General features: G+C 54.1%; 2 protein-coding genes and 1 pseudogene across 2 annotated transcripts; all 3 read right to left on the bottom strand.

Moving 5' to 3' along the window:
* Positions 1–392: 392 nt before the first annotated feature.
* LOC115850578 (acetylcholine receptor subunit beta) lies at positions 393–8,331 on the bottom strand. Its single transcript, XM_060290744.2, is given in 12 exon segments — positions 393–535; positions 840–987; positions 1,342–1,525; positions 1,871–1,952; positions 2,016–2,239; positions 5,134–5,343; positions 5,807–5,954; positions 6,320–6,428; positions 6,533–6,642; positions 7,183–7,227; positions 7,839–7,978; positions 8,064–8,331. Coding segments are annotated over 12 exon segments (1,638 nt in total). The 5' UTR covers positions 8,161–8,331; the 3' UTR covers positions 393–394.
* LOC132594300 (fibroblast growth factor 11-like) lies at positions 8,323–11,495 on the bottom strand. Its single transcript, XM_060291154.2, has 4 exons — positions 11,369–11,495; positions 11,061–11,164; positions 10,240–10,438; positions 8,323–9,972 (listed from the first exon to the last, which is right to left on the bottom strand). Exons 1-4 carry the CDS (start codon positions 11,493–11,495, stop codon positions 9,794–9,796), a joined length of 609 nt encoding a protein of 202 aa, XP_060147137.1. The 3' UTR covers positions 8,323–9,793.
* A 3,968-nt stretch (positions 11,496–15,463) lies between these two features.
* LOC132594302 (transmembrane protein 102-like) lies at positions 15,464–17,258 on the bottom strand (annotated as a pseudogene).
* Positions 17,259–21,112: the final 3,854 nt, after the last annotated feature.

The following is a 21,112-nucleotide window of genomic DNA, read 5'->3' on the forward strand; positions in this document are numbered from 1 at the left end:
AAAATTTCCCTGTTCATTCAACCAGAGGTACCAGCTGTATAGGTTAGGATCTGTGCTAGGTGCTGGGGATATTACAGTGAACAGACATAGTTCCTGCCCTCAGAAGGCTTACAATCTAGTTCTTGTTCTTTGTTCCATTCATTGCCAACCTAGATGTGAATATCCAATGGAGCTTCTTCAAGAAGCCAAAGAGTAAATAAGCGGATAGTGCATTTCAGGTGGGCCCAAGGCCCCCATCTGCCCAGTCCCACTTGGGCTTCCTCCCTAGAAATGAAATGATGAGAGGATTGGACTCCTAGTGAAGGAGTTAAGATGCAGAAAGGGATAGGACTTGAGAGTCCTACCAAACTCTCAATTCAACTGGCCGAGGACCTCGGTCTCGGCCCTCTCGTCCTCAAGGAAAGGGGTCGGGAGGGGCCAAGTGGTACGTGGCGTCCTGAAAGATGACGAGGGTCCCGACGCTCGTGAAGATGATGAAGGTCCACAGGAAGAGGCAGTCCACCACCATGACCACAAACTGCCAGTCCTCCTTCAGCTGGGGGTAGGAAGAGGAAACTGTTCCTGAGCTCCAGACCCCCAGGGAAGGCGGCCCCAAGGCCCTGTACCGCACCCAGGTGCTCTTACCACGGCTTTGAGACAAGGGCGGGCCCGCAGAATAGCAGAGAGCGAAACTGCGGGCGACCGAGGTGAGTAAAGAACAAGTCGGAAACCAGGAGGCGGGACCAAGTGAGGCAAACTTCCAATCAGAAATAAAATCGAGTGCTGGGGGCGGAGCCTAAGTTTGTGGGTGGAGCCAAGGCCACCCAGGCCTTGCCTTGGCCCACCCTCTTTGGATTCACCGCGTCGTGGTCCTCCTGTTCCTGCAGCTGTTGAGCGATGTAGCTGATTGAGGAAACGACCTCCCGTAGCTCGGGAGGCAGGCCCACAGCCCGGTGTGGACCATCGGTAAATCGCCGCAGGGCCGGGGCAGACAGTTCAGGCTGGAACCTGGAAGAGGCGAGTCTGTTTGGCCACGACCGGGGCACAAAGACGGCCTGCGCGGCTGCTCTAGGCCCCGCCCCAACTCCCTCCTCCAACGCCCATCCAGGTTTCAAAACGCGAGAGAGCACTTCAGGTTCTCTCCGACAGCGGCGACCTCTCTAGCCTTCCGCAATTCCTCCTATTCCCTTACGCTTTACTTCCCACCTCCCCGCAAAGTGGGCAACAGAAGGGATACTACAAGTCCCATGATGCTCAACCACGACAACCTCCGGGAGCTTAGGACGCCTGCCTCCGCACAGTCTCCTGGGAACTGTAGTTCTCCCTCTCCCTTCTACATGGGCGATGGGGAGTAGATACTACCTGTTGGGTTTGGGGAAGAGAAAATCATTTGGTGGCTTGCGGATGAAATATTCATCTGTTCCCCGACCCCAGCCACTTCCTGGAGAATCCCTGAGAGGTATAGGAGGTGGCTCCGGTTTCTGGTCTCTCTCAGGTTTGGGTCTCTTCAGACCCAGATACGGAGGGAGTTTGTGGATAAGATCTGCTGAGTAGAAGAAGAGGCGTATTGGAGGGGGCTCTTATGCTCTCAGACCAGAAGGGAAGCCGCCAACCACCCCCACGGCATGTGCCCATTCCTGTGCATGCGTGCATGCGTCCCACAGATGAAATGCAACTACACAGCCCAAGAGTTCTTAAGTGGGTTAGGAGGCATCCTGACTGGAAAGAAAAGTTATGAGGGCTTCCACCCTGATAGTACCTAACCCTTAGAATGCTTCCTTGGGACCCACGATGGGCAGTATTGATGAAGATAGTCTGGGATCTACGCAGCGTCAATGATGGGAGGATAAAATTAATTGGGCAACATTTCAACACCCAAAGACCTTGGCACTTTGACACTCTACCAGGAGTTGTAGTTCTCCCTCAGGTCTGTGAAAGGGAAGGTTGAAGTTGGTGGGAGGGAGGAGCGATACCTGGACAAAAAGCCAAATACTAGGATTGAGAGTTAACACAGGTTGGAGAGGAGATCTTCTTACCTGACGGACCTAAAGGGGCATTTGGTGGGTGTGGGGTGAGCGATGGTGCAGGTTGAGGTCTACGATGCTAAGGATGACTGAGAAGGTGACGAGGACCATGGTAAACATGAGGTATTTGATAATCATGGGGACAGACGGGGAGGTCTCAGGCACTTTGTCTGCCGGCAGCAGCAGGAACACAGGAAGGGTCAGCAGGGCAAAGGTCGAGAGCCCCATCTTCTCTCCTTGGGGGACAGAGCAGAAGGCGGAAGGATTAGGCTTTGCCAGAAAGCAATCTCCCCGGCATAATCAGTGACCGTGTTTCCAGCCCACTCAAGGACAGGCTTTTGGAAGGGTCAACTGCATGTAACTAACTCCTACATTTATACCTCCAACCTGGACTGATTCCCCTAAATTCCACACTTGTATCCACCTGCCTACTTAACCTCTCAATTTGGGTGTCCACTAGACATCTCGAACTTCACATGTCCAAAACTTAATTCCCTCACCACCGACTCCCGCCATAGTCTTCCTCAGTTCACAAATGACAACTCGATCTTTCCTGTGGCTCAGGCCAAATCCCTTTGAGTCATTCTCAGCTCTCCTCTCTCTCATCCCATATCCAATCCATACCAAACCCTGTTGGCTCTACCTTCAAAATATATCCTGAAACTGATGACTTATCACATCTACCACTACCATCCTGGCACAAGCCACCATTACCTCAGATCTGAGTTATTATAAAGGCCTCCTCTTTGCTTCATCCTTTGCCCCCCTGCTGACTGTTCTCAACAGAGCAGCCAGATTGACCCCGTTAAAATGTGAACCAGATCATACCACTCCAGTGGCTTCCCATCGCCTTTAGCATAAAAGTCCATACTGAAGTCTACAAGGCCTTCCCATTAGTTCTCTGACTACATCTCATACTGTTTTCTCTCTTGCTTACTTCATTCAGTTATTACTTCATTGGCTATTTCTTGAATATGCAAGGCACACGCCCACCTCAGAGCTTTTTGCACTCACTGTTAACTCCTCCTGCTAATTTCTTCCCCCAGATATCTACCAGGGTCATTCTCTCACTTCCTTCAAGTCTTTGTTCAACTATTGATCAAACATTCCCTTTTTAGTGAGGCATTCACTGACCATCCTATTTTTAAATTGCAACCCCTGTGATGAACCATAGCGGAAAAGAATATGAAAAATATATATATATCTATAAATGAGTCACTTTGCTGTACAGCAGAAATGAAACACAACATTGTAAATCAACTATATTTCAATAAAATTGTTTAAATAAATAAATAAATTGCAACCCATACCCCCATTCGCATCCTCCCCAAACCCTTTTCCCATTTTTCCTTCTTAGGAATTGACCTCTCCTAATATACTATCTAGGAATTCCCTGGTGGCACAGTGGTTAGGAATCCACCTGCCAATGCAGGGGACGCGGGTTCGAGCCCTGGTCAGGGAAGATCCCACATACCGCGGAGCAACTGAGCCCGTGCGCCACAACTACTGAGCCTGTGCTCTAGAGCCCGCCAGCCACAACTACTGAGCCCACGTGCCACAACTACTGAAGCCCGTGCGCCTAGATTCTGTGTTCCACAACAAGAGGACCCACCGCAGTGAGTAACCCGTGCACTGCAACGAAAGTAGCCCCTGTTCACCACAACTAGAGAAAGCTCCCGCGCAGCAACGAAGACCCAACGCAGCCTAAATTAATTAATTAAAAAAATAATAATACACTATTCAATGGGTTTATTATGTTTGCTGACTGTCTCCCCACTAGAATATAAACTCCATGAGAGCAGGGATTTTTGTCTGTTTTATTCACTGATGTATTCCCAGCGCCTTGCACATTACAGATGTTCAACAAATATTGTTAAATGAGTGAGTGGACCAACCCCTGTAGCAGGAACTATATAGCAAATCGAAGGATCTAAAAATGAAACCAAGTATATAAGAATATGCCAGGTGACTGGTTATTACTGTGGCATACAACAGGCGCTGCAAACTTCATGGAAGCTATTGCAATAAGTAACTATTATGGTCTGTTCTACTTTAGTCCTGTAATATTGGGTTCCAAGATTTGCCTTGCTCCAGGAAGAAGGAGAAGTTACATGTGGAAGTGTGTTCTAGAGATGCATCACTCTCCTTCCCTAGACTGAGAGAGGGCTTGATTACAGAGAGAAGGAAAGCGTGTGTTTTTTGTTTGTTTTGTTTTGTTTTTCAGGCCACAGCAGTGAAAGCCCAGAATCCTAACCACTAGGCTACCAGAGAACTCCCAGTAAAGCATCTTTGAATATGAGAGTTTAGGATATCAGTCTCTGGATCAGACTAGTACTAAGCAGGGTTGGAACAGCAATACTGCCTCTCTCTGTGTAATGTCAGGTGAATGACTTAAACTCATTTAGCCTCTGTGAAACGGGCAGACAATTCAGTACTTACCTCACAGAGTTGTGAAGATTAGAACTGAGTTAATATATGTAACACATTATTTGTATTATCTTATAGCAAGTGCTCCAAATTAGAAAAGACTATACCTACACGTACACAAAGCTTACAGAGTACCAGGCATAGTTCTATTAACTCAGTTAATCCTCAAAATAGTCCTATGTGGGAGGGACAAAGACTGTCCTATTTCCAGATCAGGACACTAAGAGATTAAGGAATTTGCCCAAGGTTACTCTGTTAGCATATTGTGCTGTCTCCCAGAGAAATGTTGGCTATTATTTCCAAGGGACATAGGAGGTTAAGGGACTAGTAGGCGGCATTTGACAAGTGGGGGAGGGAGGATGCCAGGAATGGGGAAAGGGAAAGGAAGCGTTAGCTGAGCCTGGGAGTTTGTTGGTCAGAGGAGTGGCAGTTCCAAGGATGAGATCCTAGGATTCTGAAGGGAAGAGTTCAGAAGTTACTGGGTGCAGAGAAGTGAGCAGCAGAGGGGAGGTAGAGCTTGAGGTTGGAGGGGAAATCTGGATGCAGAGGCAAAGGCTCTTCCTGAAAGGAAAACCTGGGTGAGATTGCTGAAGCACAGTTCATGAAGGCTTGAGTTGGCAGGAAAACCTTCCCTGTATTATGGGTGAAGAGCAAGAACCTGAGCTATTGGTAAGAAGGAGTGCTGGGCCCCTTCCCCTCTTACCTGCATCTGGTGGCAGGTAGAAGACGAAGATGGCCAGAAGAGTGATGAGGATGCATGGGGCAATGACGGTGACCAGGTAAAAGAGAGGCTTCCGGCAAATGATGAGGTACAAGGTGACTTCTTCACGCCGCCTTTCCCCCCCTCCCCTATGATCCACTGGAGGCTGGATTAGCCGAGAAGGCTTGTGAATAATCTCCCATTGACCATTCTCTTGGGGAGAGTGGGGGGAGAAGAGAAGGTGACACAGATGTGGAACCTGTCTTTGTTGGTGCCAGATACGGCTTTCTTTTCTTTTCTTTTCTTTTTTTCTTTTTTTTTTTTTGCCTCACTGCGTTGGGGATCTTAGTTCCCCAACGCGGGATTGAACCCGGGCCCTCAGCAGTGAAAGTTTGGAGTCCTAACCACTGGACCGCCAGGGAATTCCCAGATATGGCTTTCTCTGCCACATCCTAGAGCAGTGGGCACTGATGTAATAAGGGGCTAGCTATGGTCCCTGGGCTGGACAGCCCATCTCTAATAAATTTGAGCAAGTCTCAACTTCCATAACCACAAAATATAGACAGTTATACCTATCTTGCTGAACCCACAGTGACTCACTGAGGGAATATATTTATCAGCCTGTCAGAAACTGGAAATCGTAAAGCCCATGGACATGGGAGCCAAGCCGACTCACCAATAAAGTTGCCTTCATGAATATGCACTTCCTGCCGCTCCTGCCCATCGGGACCCAAGCCGGTCTGCAGACTGACTTCTGAGCTGTCATAGCTATAGGAACTGAACACCATGGTGCAGTTCTGCCAGTCAAAGGGGAAGTAGGTGACCTGGATGGAGTGGAGAGTCACTAGAGCTGCCAGAGAGCTGGTCAGGGCTGGGGGAGTTGGGGAGGTCACAGGGCAGACAGGGGTCAGAGGATATGGTGCACCAGGGAGATAGGGATCACCAGGGGGAGATCGCAGAGAAGTGGAGTCACAGAGGAATAAGAAGGTTATGCGGGGAGGTCATGGACAATGGAGGGCGGCGGTCACTGAGGAAGACTGGAAGTCAATGAAAGTGGACAGAGAAGATGAAACTCAATGGAAAATCAGAAGGGTAAGAGAGACGTGAGGGTCATGGGGATTATGGAGGAGGGATATCTGAGTGAGGGTTTCTAGGAGCGCCTTGAGCTTCCCAGGTGGGGCCCGGACACCTGGATGCTGCAGCTGCTGCGATAGATGCCCGGGGGCTGCCAGCGCACGGAGCCGTCGGACGACACCATGACGCTGATGTCCAGAGCAACATCAAAATTTCCGTCGTTGCTGCCCGGAAAGAATCTTCTCATCTGGGTTCAGGTCCCTCCCTCCGGAGGCCGCGCCCCTCCAGAGGCCCTGCCCCACCTCCCAGACACTGGGAACATCCTTACTTGTTTAGGAGCACCACGTCTGGTAGCCACACGGATTCGGCAGTGATGCGGAGTGAATCGATGCCCTCTTGCTCCTCAGGGTCCCAGCTCAGCCTGTAGTCAGTCCACTCCTAGGGAAGCAGAGGCTGAGGGGCCGTCTCCGGCTGGAGGTTGGAAGGAGTCTTGGGATGTGCGAAGGAAGCCCGGGCAGGGAATGCAAGGGAGGAGAGCCGCGCAGGCATGGTCTGTGGTTCTGGAGGCCGGGGCCCTGTTTAAGACTCCACCTGCACTCTTTGGGACCCTATTAACTGATTTCCCCTTCTCTCTCATCGGGCCCCAATTTCTTCTTTCTGTAAAAAAGAGGGAGTTGCACGCTAGCCTCTAAAACAGTGGTTTTCAAACTGTAGTTAACGACCCTTTTCATAGGTCCGGAATCAAATGAGTGGCCCCAAACCAGTGTTAAAAATAATTTAGAATGAAAAATGCATGGAATGCAGCTCCCATAGTAAAGATAGGTATTGTTTCCTGAAGCTTCTGTTTCAGTTATAAATGTGTTTTCTGAGGTCGTGATGCAAAAAAGAAAAAAACAAATCTTACCAGGCGGAACATTCGAGGAAATTGTAAAGGCAGCGGCATGCCCGCCCTTTCCCACCGTGCGGGGTTCTCCGTACCAGGTCTAAGCAGACCTTTGTGCTCATCTCCTCATCCTTCTCGTACTAGAAGGGAAAAGTTTAAAGGGTAGATATGATGTCAGTGTAGAGAAATGAGGGGCTCGGTGGGTAAACTCTCCCTGGAAACTCCCCTCTTTTTCTGAGTCGCACCCTCTTGGGTTCAAAGCCCACCTCCTATAAACTGCGTTGGCTTAAGCTCCGCCTCTATCTCGTAAACTTCCTGCTGGCCGTACAGCCAGCCAGTTCATTTACCAGTCCTGGCCCCGGCCGGAGTGAATCTCTGCCCGCTGTTGTTTATTGACCCTGTCCGGCACCAAGGTCCGCCCCAGCCTGTGACCCCGCCTCAAGTTCCGATCTCCGGCCTGTCCATCGAGGTCCGCTCTCCGACCTGTCCATCGGTCCCAGCTCCACTTTGAGATCCGCCAACAGGCAATTTCATCATCCTGCCCGGCTCAATACTGGCCCTTCCAGCAGCCACGCCCACAGCTTGTCCATTGGTCCGATTTCGACCCAATCTCTACTAACGGCCAGTCAGTCACCCAGCCTGGCCTCGCCCCGGACCCCGTCCCCGGTGGTCCCTGGGTTCCGCCCTGCCTAAAGCAACGCCCCCCAGCCAGCTAGTGGGCCAGACCTCAACTCCCCGCGTGTGCCCTCACCAGGCTGATTAATTGCGCTAGGCTGAGACCAATGCTGACCCCGACGCAGTCTCGCACCTCCCACGACGGCCTCACCGAGCTATCATAGCCCGAGCAAAGTTTCTCGTGGAGTCGGCCCTCCGCCTCTGAGCCGCGGGCGCCTGGAGGAGGAGAGAACTGAGTGAAGCCGTGGTGCCCGGCCACGACCTCTGGCCCTGTTACTGCCCCTTTGACGCTCAGACTTACCCGGGGCGAACGGCGCCCCCAACGCCCCCAGCAGCAGCAGCAGCAGCAGCAGCAGCAGCAGCAGCAGCAGCAGCAGTAGCAGTGCCCCTGGGATCATAGCCCGCCCGCGTCGCTCAGTGAGTCCGCTTGGGTGAGCCGCCAGGACAGCCAGCGCAGGGGAAGTGACGAGGCGCCCAGGAATGTGCACCTGTTATTGGGGGGCAGCCGCCAGCCTACCCGCCCCGCCCCTGGGACTTGACCCCTCCCCGAGCGGCTGCCAAAGCCTGCTACCCACAGATGGCAGACAACACTTCAATTGTATAAATCGTCTTTAATTGAAAAAGCATGGAGTGGAGACTGGTCCCCTGGGAGCAGAGCCTTTTTGGGTACCTAACACCCAGCTGAGGTAAAGCAAGTTTTATTCAGTTAGAAGCTGGAGGGGTGTATGAGGTCTAGAGACCAAGAGGCCCTCACCGTCCTTGGCCTGACCTGTAGGGGAGAAGGGTGGGACTTATTGCTGAATTGGTGTCTCCTCATTTGAGGGGCGTCAAAACTATATCCCATTTGTCTTTTTTATTCTAGACCCACTACCCTAAAGACCTCAGCTTTAAAGGGGGCCTGGAAGGAATTCCTGCTAAGGTAGCTAAGTGTTCATGTCCCCCCAACCCAGGCACAGGTCCAGTCATGGCATGGTTCTGGCCACTTTCCCATCCTAGCTGCCCTTCTATGAGCCAGGGATTCCTTCCAAAACTCCTCTGCCCTTCCTCAGCCTCTGTTCCCTGGCAGGACCCCAGCTGAGTTGCAGGAGCTAGAAAATGCATGTAAAAAATAAGGTTAGCATTCAATAGGAAGAATAAGATTTTTGGAAAAGTGTCTAGGGAAAACAAGAAGTTCTGGATGATCCATCCAGAACTTAGTTCTTTGTGAATCATAGCTGGGTCCTTTCCAGAGCTCCTGCTTAACAGGTATCACGAGAGAAGGTGGGAGCGTGGGTCTAGAACTCTTACTCTAGACCAATAACATGCCTATATAGGCTCTAGTTCCATCCTAGAGGGAAGGGCTGAGAGTCGGGGTCTATGTCCTAGAGCTGAGATTCAGAAGGAAGTATGGCTCCGTATGTGTCTAGAACACCACGCTCTAGAACCGGGTGTCTCTGGGGGAAGAAAGTTAAACCTGTGGTGATCTGAGACTGGCCCAATTCAGGCCAAGACCAAAAGCTGGACAGGGCTCAAATCCAGCCTCTCTCTAGATGGAAACCAGGGGTCCATCTGGGTGAAGGACAGAAGCCTGATGGATCCAGAACAGAGCCTGGCAGCATGCCTGTGTTCCAGCACAGACCCTGGGTGCAGAAATGGCCCTGGCTGGGGTGCCTGGTGTTCCAGAACCTGTCTGGAACAAGGCAAAAGGTGGAGTAGCGAAAGAAGGAAACTGATCCTGAGCTGCAGTGGACCTATAAGTCTACGGCTTGGTAGTCATGAAAAGGGCAAAGGGCTCCAGGAACTGGCTGAGCCTGGGGTGGGGAAGATTTATGCCCTGGTTTTGTCAGTTTTGGAACACACGCGCCATCTCGGGAAAAGGCTTTGGAGGGTGTGAGTGTGGAAGGAAAGAAGTGATCAGCCAGGACCATTTTGAGACTTCCTCCTCTCTGACCCCTTTCCCAGGCCCAAGGATCTAAGGGTCTCAGCAGCCCCGGAAGTCATGGCCGGCCCCTAGGCTCCCTCAGGGTAGGGCACCTGGTGGGACGTGGCTGCTCAGGGCATGAGTGTGGCAGCAGGGGTGAGAGCAGGGCCAGAAGCAGGGCTGGGAGACAGGCTGTGGTGGTGGCTAGAGCAGGGAGCCTCCAGTCCGGGGACTACATGGCAAGGGGCAGGTTGACTGGAAGGGGAGGTCTCAGGGACACTGTGGAGAGAAGGCTCCTGGTACACAGCCACTGTGAAGGGGAGAGAGAGGAGCAGGAAGGAGAGTTAGGCACCAAGAGAACTCTGAAAGGGCTCCCTTCCCCTACACTGCTCCTCTGGGAACGCACAGAAGGAGAGCTTCCCAAACCTCCAAAGGCCAAAGCCTTCCTGGCTTGACCTGTCATAGCATGTGTCCTCTTAAAACACTTACAGCCCCTTAGCTGTGTGTCATTAAATGTCCATGTCAAGGTCAATACCGTCCCATGTGGTCCACCTCTTCCCTGGGGGTCCATACTCACCCTCCAGGAGCTTGGGCACAAAGTGGGTGGCTGCCTTGGTCTTCTTGACTCGATTTCCCTTCATGACTCGGCCCTCCTTGTCCAGGCCCATGTACCATGCCTGGCCAGAACGACGCTGGTGATAGAGAGCAGAGGCGTACAGGACATAGTAATTCTCAAAGACGCACTCCTTAAAGCGACACTCAGCTGTGAAATGTGGCTGAGGAGACAAAGACCCAGAAAGGCACACACAGACAGAAAGACAAAAAGACACATCACTGAACAGAAGGGAGCCCTGGGAAGAACAAGGCAGGATATAATCCATACGTTTGAGACTGGGAGAGCCAACTTCTGAGTCCACACAGGAACTGGGAGAAAGGGAGGATGAGGAAGAGTCTGGTGGCCCCCCGAGGGCCAGGAACTAGACTTCTGGGGGCCTGGGATAAGAAGATAACTTCTCTCTGCTCTACTCCCAACCTCTCACCATCCAGGGCACCTGGAGGGAATTTCTGCTTGGAGGAGTTCCTGAATCCTTCCCCAGCATCCTGAATGACTCCTGGGAAGTGAGTAATAATGAGGTCTAGAGGAGGTTGGAGAAGACACAGGGGTCCTAAAAGGTTGAAAGAGTTGGACATTCAAAGAGCCTGGGGGTATTTAGGAGGCTATTGGAGGAGAAGGGATTGGAGGGAGGCTACAGGAGGTGCTTGGGAGCGGGCAGTGAGGACAGGGTGTCGGCAAGAGCTGGAGGGAGAGGAAGCCCTGAGCTGCAAAATATCTGTAGTTGGGAAGGCTGTAGCTAGGGGAGTCCCCTGACTCCAGGCCACTCTGCCCCCTTGTCTCACCGAGCTGTAGAGCAGCCCCTCAGCGTTCATGGCCACGTAGTTTCCCAAGTTGGCACTCTGGGTGGTGACTACACAGAGCTCCGCAGGGATCAGGTTGAAGTGGGCTGGGGGTGGAGAGAAGGGGTATCAGTACCCCAAGCCTCCAGTCCCCATCTGAGCCCCCCCCCAATTCTGGTCCCAGTTCTACTTTTTCGTTTGTGGGGTCAAAGGGCCAGACTGAAAACCACAGAACATGAAGCCACAATACGACTGTCATCTCCTGTGCCTGCGCTCCCCATTCCCACCCAGCATCTGGATTCCCCTCTCACTGAAAGAGCTGGTGTCCTCTGGGGTGCCCTGGATGCTCCCATCAGGATTCGCCTGGAGGTAGAAACGCTGGCGGCAGAACAGTTTGGTGACGATGCCTTTGAGCTGAGTCTCTGGAGAGAGAGACATTCATCTCAGAACATGACATCTCTGTTCCCAGAAACATTGCTACACTTGGCGGGATCAGAGGAGAGAAAAGAAAGGAGGATGGAGGGAAGGAAGAGGGTCCCAGGGCCCCAGCTCCCTGACCCTCTAAGCAAGCTCTCTCCCACCTCTCTTTGACTCCAGAGGAAGCTGGGGTGTGGGTCCCTTCTGCCTCCTCTAACCAGCTTTCAGTTTAATTGATTGAAATTTATTTAAAGGCTTAATTCCTACTCTACAGCTCAACCAGAATGGGGGGAGGGGAGAAGAAGGAAGAGGAAGGGGAGAGATATATGGAAACGCAGAGGACAAAGGGAGACAGGCAGAGCTGCTGAAGGGGCAGTGTGTTTGCGAATATGGGGGGCATTAAGGTGACCCCAGGGTAGGGGCGCCCCCTCAGGGGTGGGGGTGGGACTGGGCCTGACGCTGACTCAGCACCTGCTGCTGCAGCTGCCGCTCGCTTCGCGCGGGCCTCGCCTTGGCCCAGCGCCAGCCTGTCTGACACTGACCCATCTGTCTGTCTGTCTGTCTGTCTGTCAGTCTGCTGGCTCGCGGGGGCCCAGCCCTCCCTTAGGCTCAGCCTCTCCCCTTCAGCCAGGTAACCCGCCTGGGATGGAGGATATTCGGTACCAAACCAAGGAAATGGGGGAGGGGGCCAGGGAGCTGGTGAGGCAGGCTGACTCACGTGGGGGCTGGGTCCCACTCAAAGGGTGGGCTGCTGACCTACCACTGCGGAGGGCCGGCGGCGGGGGGAGGAGGACGGCAGCGGGGTGGTGGGGGGTCTCCCCCTAGGGGAGCTGCGAGCGGACGGGAGCGAGGCCTGAGGGACTTCCCGCCTGTCGCACCGGGACGGGGACCACAGGCTAACCTTCACAACTCTCTTTGCCTGGCGCTTGCGGCCGAGTTCCCGGTACCCCTTCGCAGATGGTACGACCCCCAGTCTCCGTGCGGGTATCCAGCCGTGTAGTGTGTCTGACTTCCTCGCGGCACAGGGTCTCCTGAGCCCGTGGGGCCCGATTTCTGAGCCGTGTAGGCGGTCGTGGGGGAGTGCCCAGCTCCCTTCTTGAAGTGCAGGTCACGGGAGGAGGGCGCACAGAGGGCCGGACTGGCGAGGTAGCTGCAAGGACACCCGGGGGAGAGCTGGGGAGATTGGTACCGAGCCAGGCAAGCTCGACGAGGAGGAACGGAGCCAAGGCTCGGAGGAGCGGGAGAACGAGGACGGGGCTACCGGAGCCGCAGAAACCCTCGGGGTGACCCAGGCGTCTGGAACCCCCAGGCCCCTCCACTCGGCATTGAAAGAATCGCGAGAGACGGCACGTAGGCAGAGGATGGTGGGGGTGGGGGACTCCTGTGTTGGGAGCGGGGGCGAGCGGGAGCTTCCAGGCTTCGGGGCACCAGGCTTAGCCGCTCAAGCCTTCCCCTTGCCCTCGAAAGCGAGGAGACTCGGGTTTATGGGCGCGAGAGAAGGAAAACTGAGGCATCGTTTGGCCGAGAGTTTGTGGTCCAGGCCCACCTCCTTTCACTTTCGGGGAGTCCCCGTCAGTCGGGCCCCGCTCTTCCGAGTCCCTGGCCTCCACCTCCCAGGCGGAGAGACCCCTGGCCCGGAGACCCCTCCCTAGCCACTCGCACGGGCAGCGGTCCGGTCGCGCGGGCCGCCCCCCCCCACCCCCCCGCACAGTCGCACCTTGGACAGCAGGATGAGGAGCTGCTTCTGGCAAAGGGACTTGGTGCCGTGGGGACACACCCGCAGCTGCGCCGACACGGGCCGGCTGCCCCCGGGCTCGTGGACCTCCCGCTTCTGCCGGATCAGGCTGCTGACCAGTGCCGCCATGGCACCCCGGGAGGAGACACCCCAAAACCGGCAGGCTCCCGGAGCGCGCTGGGCCCCCCCAGAGAAGCCCGCTAGCTCACCAGGACATGCTCTTGACTCTCCGGTCCGACTCGCCGCCTCACCCACGGGACCTGAGGATAAGCCCTAGACGACCCCCACCCCAGGCACCAGCTCCCACCCTTGGGCCTCGTGCTAGCTTCGCCAGACCCAGCAGCCTATGTACCTCTCAGTTGACCCCACCCTCAACCTTGCCCCCCACACAGAAAACTCCCCCTTCTCTGATCTCCAGTGTCCCTGTCCCCCACTAACACTATCCCAAAGCCAAGACCCTCAAATTTTCCAGGATGTGGTTCCAATATCCCCAGGCACCTTTCCACCCTATTTCCGGGCCCTGCACTCCTGCCAAAGCCACTCTTGTAATTTTAAGGGTGTGGGTCCTTAGCTTTGGGGATATTAGCTCACCCCACCCCTGCTGGGGTGCTGCCAGTGTCTAGGAAGAACCCAACCTTGGTGTCTTTTCCTTTGCCACCCACTAAGTGAAGAATCCCCCACTTTTTTTCACTGAAATCCCCCAAAAACTATGCCTTGAAATATCCAGACTGTCGCCAATCAGCAAGAAGAGGTTCCCAGACCCTGTCTCTGGACGATACCGCTTTTTACCAAGTCACCCCCATTTCTAGTGGCACAGCATTCCAGCTGCTGAGCCCCTTTCCTCACCTTGTTACCATCCACTCCTTTTGAAGTCACCTCCAAATCCGCCCTTCCTAGTGGTTACAGCAGCTGGTTGTCTGGAGGGCCCTGTGTCACCTCGGAATAAGGAGCACAGGTTTTTGGCTTTTTTCTTTTTTTCTGGCAGCCCCTAATTTCCTCGGGGACAGCTGGTGCTGTTTAGATTCCACGCCCTCCAATCCAACCAGCCCCCCGAGGGAGGAGTGCACCCACGTTGTCACAGGTCCCCAAATGTGAACAGACCCGCTATAAGTCAGAGCGCATCAGAGCTTTCTGTGACAGGGCTTCCTTGTCCTCCCCGGGACTGCCTATAGCGCCCCCTCTTCCTTCCCTGATGCCCCTCAACCAGTCCTGTCTTGTCAAACCGGTGACAGCTTGCGCTGGCTCCAGTTGCATGTTCCTCCCTCCGTGTACCCAGCAAGCGGAGATTCCCCCCACGCCCGGTTAGGCGTCCTGGACCCCAGGAAGGAGTGAGGGTGTTTCCGCAGAGTGCCCTGGTCTGGCGAAGTGAGCACTGGGCCTGGCGGCTGGACCAAACCGAGCGGCGGCAACGGCGGCAGCGGTAGCGGCTGTGGGAAGCTGAGGCGGCGGCGGCGACAGTGGCTTCCCCCTCCTCCGAGAGCCGGTCCGGGGGCGGGGCAGGGGGCGGAGACCCCGGGAAAGAGCGGGAGGTGAAGCTGGGCCGGCGGAAACCCGGGGTTCCTTGGAGGCAGGGAGTGGCGACGGTCTTAGAGACAGGCTGAGCCGAGGCAAGGCCGCATATCTCGCATGACTCGGGATTCAGAGCAGGAGGGACAAGGAGGCGACTCCACTGAATGGAACTCTGGATGGGGGGAGAGGTTGGGCTTAGATAGATGGAATGGCAGATGCCCCGAGAACGGAGAAAGGGACCCTACTGCCCGGGATGGAGGACAGAACTGGATGAGGAAGGTGGCGGGAATAACTGAAGAGATAGCGGTGGTGGTGAGGTCTAGTCTGGGGTGAAATCCGGCCTCCTTAATGTCTCTGCTTTTGTGTGAGACAAATTGGTCAGTCCCTGGTCTCCATACCTTTCTCCTTTACACGTTTTTTCAGCAAATATATTACCCCCATCCCGATTGACTCCTAAGAGAAAAGACCATAAGAACTGGAGGGAGATGGATGCCAGAGGCTGCACCGGAGTGGGAGGGGTGCTGGCCACAGATTTGGAAAGTGGAGAGGCCAGAATGGAACGACCTGTGCCAGGGATGGGGCGGGAGGAGGGTGGGAGGAAGCGGAGGAACCGGCGAGGAGGCCTTCTAGAACGGGCTCTTCGGGCCCAAAGCGCTCAGCCTGTCTCCCAGGTGAGGGGAGAGCAGTCCCCTCCACATCCCGCTGGCCAACAGAAGCACATTCCAGGTTAGTAGGAACAGCGTCTTTAATGGGCTCCGCCTCCCACGCCGGCTAAGCCACCCCCCTTGCCTGCAGCCTTGGCCTCTTCCACAGAGGGGTGCAGGGCGCAGGCAGGGTCCCTGCGAAGCAGGGCCAACGCCCCGAGCAGCGAAGCTGCGCCGTCCCCCGCACGGAGCTTTTGGCCACTCAGAAAATAGTGGGGCAGCGTCCCGGCCTTGAGCACCCGGCCGAGCTCATCCAGCAGCCCGAGGCAGCAGGCGCCCGCATTCTCGGGTCGCGCCAGAGAGGGCGCGGGCAGCCGCTCACACGCCCAGTAGAGCAACGTCCGCAGGACGTTGGGCGCCGCGACCCTCGTCCTGGCCACCAGAGGGCGCGGTAGCGCGTGGGCCGTCGCGTGCGCTTGCAGCAAGGGAATGGGTATGCGCATCTTGAGAGCCAGCTCTTGGCGGGCGAAGCAGAACTGCCAGCCAGAGTCGTCCGGCTCGCTCTGTGCCGCCGCCGCCGCCGCCGGGCACCAGGTAGAAGGAAGACGACTCTGAGGCCAGCGGGCCGGCCCACGAGTGCCTCCGAGCCCCCTGGGGACATCCGGCCACAGACACCACGGGGATCAAGTCGAAAATCAGGAGGCGGCGCCGGGGCCCGGGCATAACCAGGATGATGGTGGTGAGCCCCGCGTGGCAGGCTGCGTGGACCAAGCGCGGGGCACCCGGAACCGGAAACGGGGACTCAGCGACCGCAGCCAGCGAAACAAAGAACCAGGCAGCTACCTGGGCGAGGCACAATACGGGCCATGCCTCCGAAGCCTCCAACGGCTGTGGCACTGGGCTAACGTCGGTTGCTTTGGTGACGTCACCATTCGTTTTTTTCAGTGGTGAGGGAAAGTCAACATCGGTTACGTCTTGTTGAGGCAACCCTGGCACTGAAACATTACTAGGTGAGTTTTCCAAAGACTCGTGTGCCTCAGGCTCAGTGACGTGTAGCTGGTCCACGGAGATTTGTGGATCCTTGGGAGTTTCTTTGCTTCGGGCTGGGTGGATCGAATCACGTCCTCCTGGGACTGGGGGTCCTAGGCAATCCTGCCCTGCCTCCCGGACCAAGGTTCCACGTAGCTGCTCTGGGAGGAAGAGCCATGTGTAACAGGATTCCACGTCTGGTTGCAGCTCCTGCCCATCTAGAGAAAGCACGGGCACCAGGAGTGTGAAGCTGGCGTCGTAGTGAGGTCCCCGAGCATAGGGACCTAGAGGCGCAGGCCCCAGATCCAGGGAACCCTCGCGAAGCCCACAACGAACCAGCAGGAGCTCTGCCTGAGGAGGAAAGCGAGGGTCCCGGCGGTGAACGAGACCTAAGGAAAGAGAAGGGATCATAAAGTCGTGATCCAGAGCGTGGGCGGGGTGAGACGGAGCTGAGAGCTGCAAGTTCCCGAAGGCTGGGAGGGTTACTTACCAAGCAAAGAGAAAACAAAGTCCTTGGCCTGGAAGAGATCTGGTCCTGGCTTGGGACCTTCACTCCAGCTCGCCTGCACACCCAGCTCCTGGATCAGCAGGGTTAGTTCTTGCAGCTGCGCCCCAGAGCAGAAGTCGATGTCCGTGAGCGGCCGGGCTGGGGCTGGGGGTGGTGGGCCCCACCAGGGAGCACTCCCCCAGACCGCGGAAGCCATATGGCTCTGTCGTTTGGGGGCTAGGAAATACACAGACGGGAGGAAGCCCAGACGGGCCGTACCTTTTGCTGCGGAAAACTGGCCCCAGTTCTTTTCTCTTCCAGAGGCCAAGAGGGTTCCCAAGACACAGTCCGCCAATGGGTCTGCAGACGAAGGGCCCTAAATTTAGTCTTGAAAGAGAACAAATAGATACCTCCTCCGTCCTTGCCCTTTTCTCATATGCTGGTCCCTGCCCCCATGGAACGGTTCACCTGATTCAGCAGGTAGAAAGTAGCTGTTTGGCCCCTCCTAAGGAATGCAATAGCCTCCTTCGCTGCCCCTTGACTACGTTCCCCTTACCTCTTTTTCAGAAGAGGCTAGTGGTTTGCAGCTTCCCTTTTAGGGTTAGCTACAAAGGTTGGGAAGAGAATGGATAGGAAGATTCCACAGGTAACTTCTTCCTGCTGCCTGTAAGGCCACGCCCTGAAATTATAACCGCGCCCCTTTCTGGAGACTGTCGGGGTGGTTCCCGACCAGCCCGGCCTCCAGTCAGAGTTCAGTCACTCCTTTCGCTCTGCAGAGATCTCGCGGCTATCCTGGGAGTTGTAGTTTGTCTTCAAAGCTACCAGGGCGTTGGGGCCACGCCCCCACATCCTTTCCTGTTCCGTTGAAGTAGTGCCTGATGGAAGTTGTAGTTTCTATGGAGATACGCTAGTCTGTGTCTTTATGATAAACTATTCTGTGTATTTACAAGGCCAGGTGAACCGCACAAACACTCCTTGGGGTTAGAACACAGGCCTAATAGGATGGATCTGAATAGCAAACCATACTGAGGGACATACACTAGGGCATGCGGAGAAATAAGGGACTCTATATCTCACTTGGGAGTAGAGGAGCCCTGGTCCTTTAAATCTAGAATGGTTCTTGCATGCAATTATAACTTCACTTTACAGATGAGACCGCAAGGCTAGAAAGATTGCACATGACTTGTCCAAGGTCAGAGCTCAGCCAGAGAGCTGTTGGAAATGGGCTCTCCAGCTGGGACATATCTCCTTGGAATCGGTGGTGGTAACGTTAGACAAGAACACACCGATAGTGTGCATGTAGTGACCCAGGGATGGACATCTCACTCAGGGAAGGGACATGTTAGTGTTGCCCACCTCAGACACACAAGTGGTGGCAGGGAAAACACTTTGGAATCTCACAGCTTATGTGTGTATACAGAAGAGTTATCAGGACTGAAAATCAAGTCCAGAGGAAACACCAGCTGGGCTAGGGCAGGGCCATGAAAAATTATCAGGGGAAGGAAATGGCTTTCAGCAACCAGTGCTATCATGGACACAGCTTAAGTCCAGGATGAAACTAGGAGCCAGAATAATAGGACAGAAAGATAGGACACCAGAGACACGCTCACAGATTAGACCAATGCATACTGGACCAGGAATTCTAACATTCCTTTTTCCTAGGGGTCTGTCTCCCCAGTGAACTAGGCCTAAGTCCATGGGCAAGAAAATTAAGTGGAGACACCTCGAAAAATTTAGAGGCATATGAAGGAGGGGACCCTCAGAATCCAGAGCCTAAAACACAAGGTTTCCTAGTCACTGACAAAGAGAGGTCTTCTCCCTCAGTAACCAAGAGCCCCAAACACAGCCCAGAACGGGGGAGGCAAGTTTCCATACATCTGGTCGTGACCCAAGAGACCAGATGAGGAAAACTGAAGCCTGGGCTCTTTCTCACAGTCTGGGGAAATCAGGCATTGGCTGTCCATCCCCACATCTTACCTCCTCCCCAGAGGATGGCTTCTGAGCCACCCTAAAAAGAGCTAAGTTCTCTGGGCTCTGGGGGAGCTTTAAGATGCTGGGGGTGGGTGACAGGGAAAGCAAAATCGCTCTAAACTCTAAAGCACTGCTCTCCAATAGCATTTTCCATGATGATGCAAATGTTCTAAACCTGTGCCGTCCAATGCAGTAGCCGCTAGCTCCATGCGCCTACTGAGCACTTAGAAGGTCATGGCACTGAGGAACAGAATTTTTTTTTTTTTTTTTGGCCAAACCATGAAGCTTGTGGGGTCTGAGTTCCCCGACCAGGGATTGAACCCCAGCCACAGCAGTGAAAGCGCCAGGTCCCAACACCTGGACCACCAGGGAACAGAATTGGATGCCAGGGAAATTCCGTTCCCTGAGGAAGAGAATTTATAATTTATAACTTAATTTTTAACAGAATTAATTTTCCTTAATTTTAACTAATTTACATTCTAATAGGCATTTGGCTAGTGGCTACTGTAATTGACAATGCAGCTCTAGGGCCTTGGGGATAACGGATTTAGCTAGACAGCAATGGAGGGAAAGCAGGGATAATTTATGTCCTCATCAGGCCCCGTGGGATGGGGCTGGGGTGGATGTCCTCAAGCAACCACAGAACTCTTCTCTTGTCTCTTTACTCCTCATGCATATCTGTCCCCTCTTTTTCTAAGTTGCTCATCACACACTGATATCCCCACTCCTTGATGGTCTCCGGTGAGTTGTTGGATGTCTCTCGGTGAAGGCGCCTGGGAGACAGAGCTTCGCACTTGTCCCTGCCTGCTCTGAACTGTCTCTGGTGGGCGCCAAAGACCACATGCCCTAGCCGGGTGCCTGACCCAGGACAGTAGGGCTTCCAGCTGGTTTTGGGAGGCGTAGACATCTGGCAATAGTTCTGCAGGCTGGAGGAACTGTATCCATTGGGTGGTACACCCAGTCTTGGCTGCCTGCTCACCGGGAGGATGATTGCAGCTCAATTAGTACAGGTACCTCTGAGAAGATTTGCAGGTCATTGTAGGCCACCTGAGCCCTGGGAGAGCAGGAGTTCTGACTGGGTGGGACAGAAGTCCATGGTATGTGCTGCCCAGCATCCTCCTTTCGAGGAACTGCTTCAGATATAAATGACTTTTGGGTCTGATGTGGGCCCAAAACTTGGACAGAGTCAGTTCCTAGATGGTTCTTGTGGAGGCCAGGGTTTGGGATAAGGCATGAGTTGTTATGGAGGCCTGATCTCTTGGTTAAGCCAGAGTCTTGAGTAAGGGCTGGACACTTATGGGGGCCAGGATCTCGATTAATTCTTGAGTATTTGTGGAAGTTAGGGTCATGGGTATGTTCTGAGCTCCTGTAATTTCCAGCATCTTGGGTAAGGCCACATCTCCTTTTGACTTCAGTGGCTTGGGTAAGGCCTGGATACTTATGGAGGTCAGAATCTTGAGCAAGGCCTTGGCTCCTGCAGACTCAAGAATCTTGGGTAAGACCTGGATTCTTGTAGTCTCCTGAGTCTCGGGTAAGGCTTGAGCCCTTATGGAGGTGAGGGGTTTGCACAAGGCCTGGGCTCTTCAGATTCCTGGCAAAGGCCTGAGCTCTTGTTGGCTCCAGAGTCTTGGGCAAGGTATGGATACTTCTCTGGCCCGGAATCTTGGGTAAAGTCTGGACTCCTAGACACTCCTGAATCTTGGGCATTACCTGTACTCTTGTCACATCCAGAATGTTGAGAAGGGTGTGGGCTATTATGGAAGCCAGTTTTTTGGGAGAGCTCTTGACTTTTATACAGTACAGTCTTTTGCTTTCGTTCTAGATTCCTATAGACTCCAGAATCATGCATAAAGCCTGAGCTCCCCTGAATGTCAGAAGTTTGGAGAAATGGTGTGTTCTTGTGGAGACCAGAGGGCTGGGTGAGATATGGGCATTTAAAGAAACGTCTATCTCGAGTAGAACCTAAGCTCTTCTGGGTGCTAGAATCTTGGGTAATGACTGGATTCTTCTGAAAGTCAGAGTCATGGGAAAGGCTTGGATTCTTGCAGAGGTAAGGGTCTTGGGTAAGGCCTGGAAGCTTGTGGAGGCCTGGATCTTGAGCAAGGCCCGGGTTCTTGGGGAGGCCTGGGTCTCGGGTAAGGCCTGGGTTCTTGTGGAGGCAGTCCTGGGATCATTGCTGGGGTTCATTGCTGGGGTCTGTGAAAGCGGTACCTGGTGAACCTCAAGTCATTTTGTTTGCACAATGAACATCTCAACAGATATA

This window comes from Globicephala melas, chromosome 20, assembly GCF_963455315.2.
Source record: "Globicephala melas chromosome 20, mGloMel1.2, whole genome shotgun sequence".
NCBI lineage: Eukaryota > Metazoa > Chordata > Mammalia > Artiodactyla > Delphinidae > Globicephala > Globicephala melas.

Bases quoted from the DNA above. Each gene is read 5' to 3' on its own strand.
- LOC132594300 (XM_060291154.2), bottom strand. From the start codon at position 11,495: ATGTCTCTCTCTCCAGAGACTCAGCTCAAAGGCATCGTCACCAAACTG. The intron at 10,439-11,060 runs GTGAGACAAGGG...TTGTCTCCTCAG, and splicing joins AGGGGCTGCTCTACAGCTCG to CCACATTTCACAGCTGAGTG. The intron at 9,973-10,239 runs GTGAGTATGGAC...TCCCCTTCACAG, and splicing joins TGTGCCCAAGCTCCTGGAGG to TGGCTGTGTACCAGGAGCCT.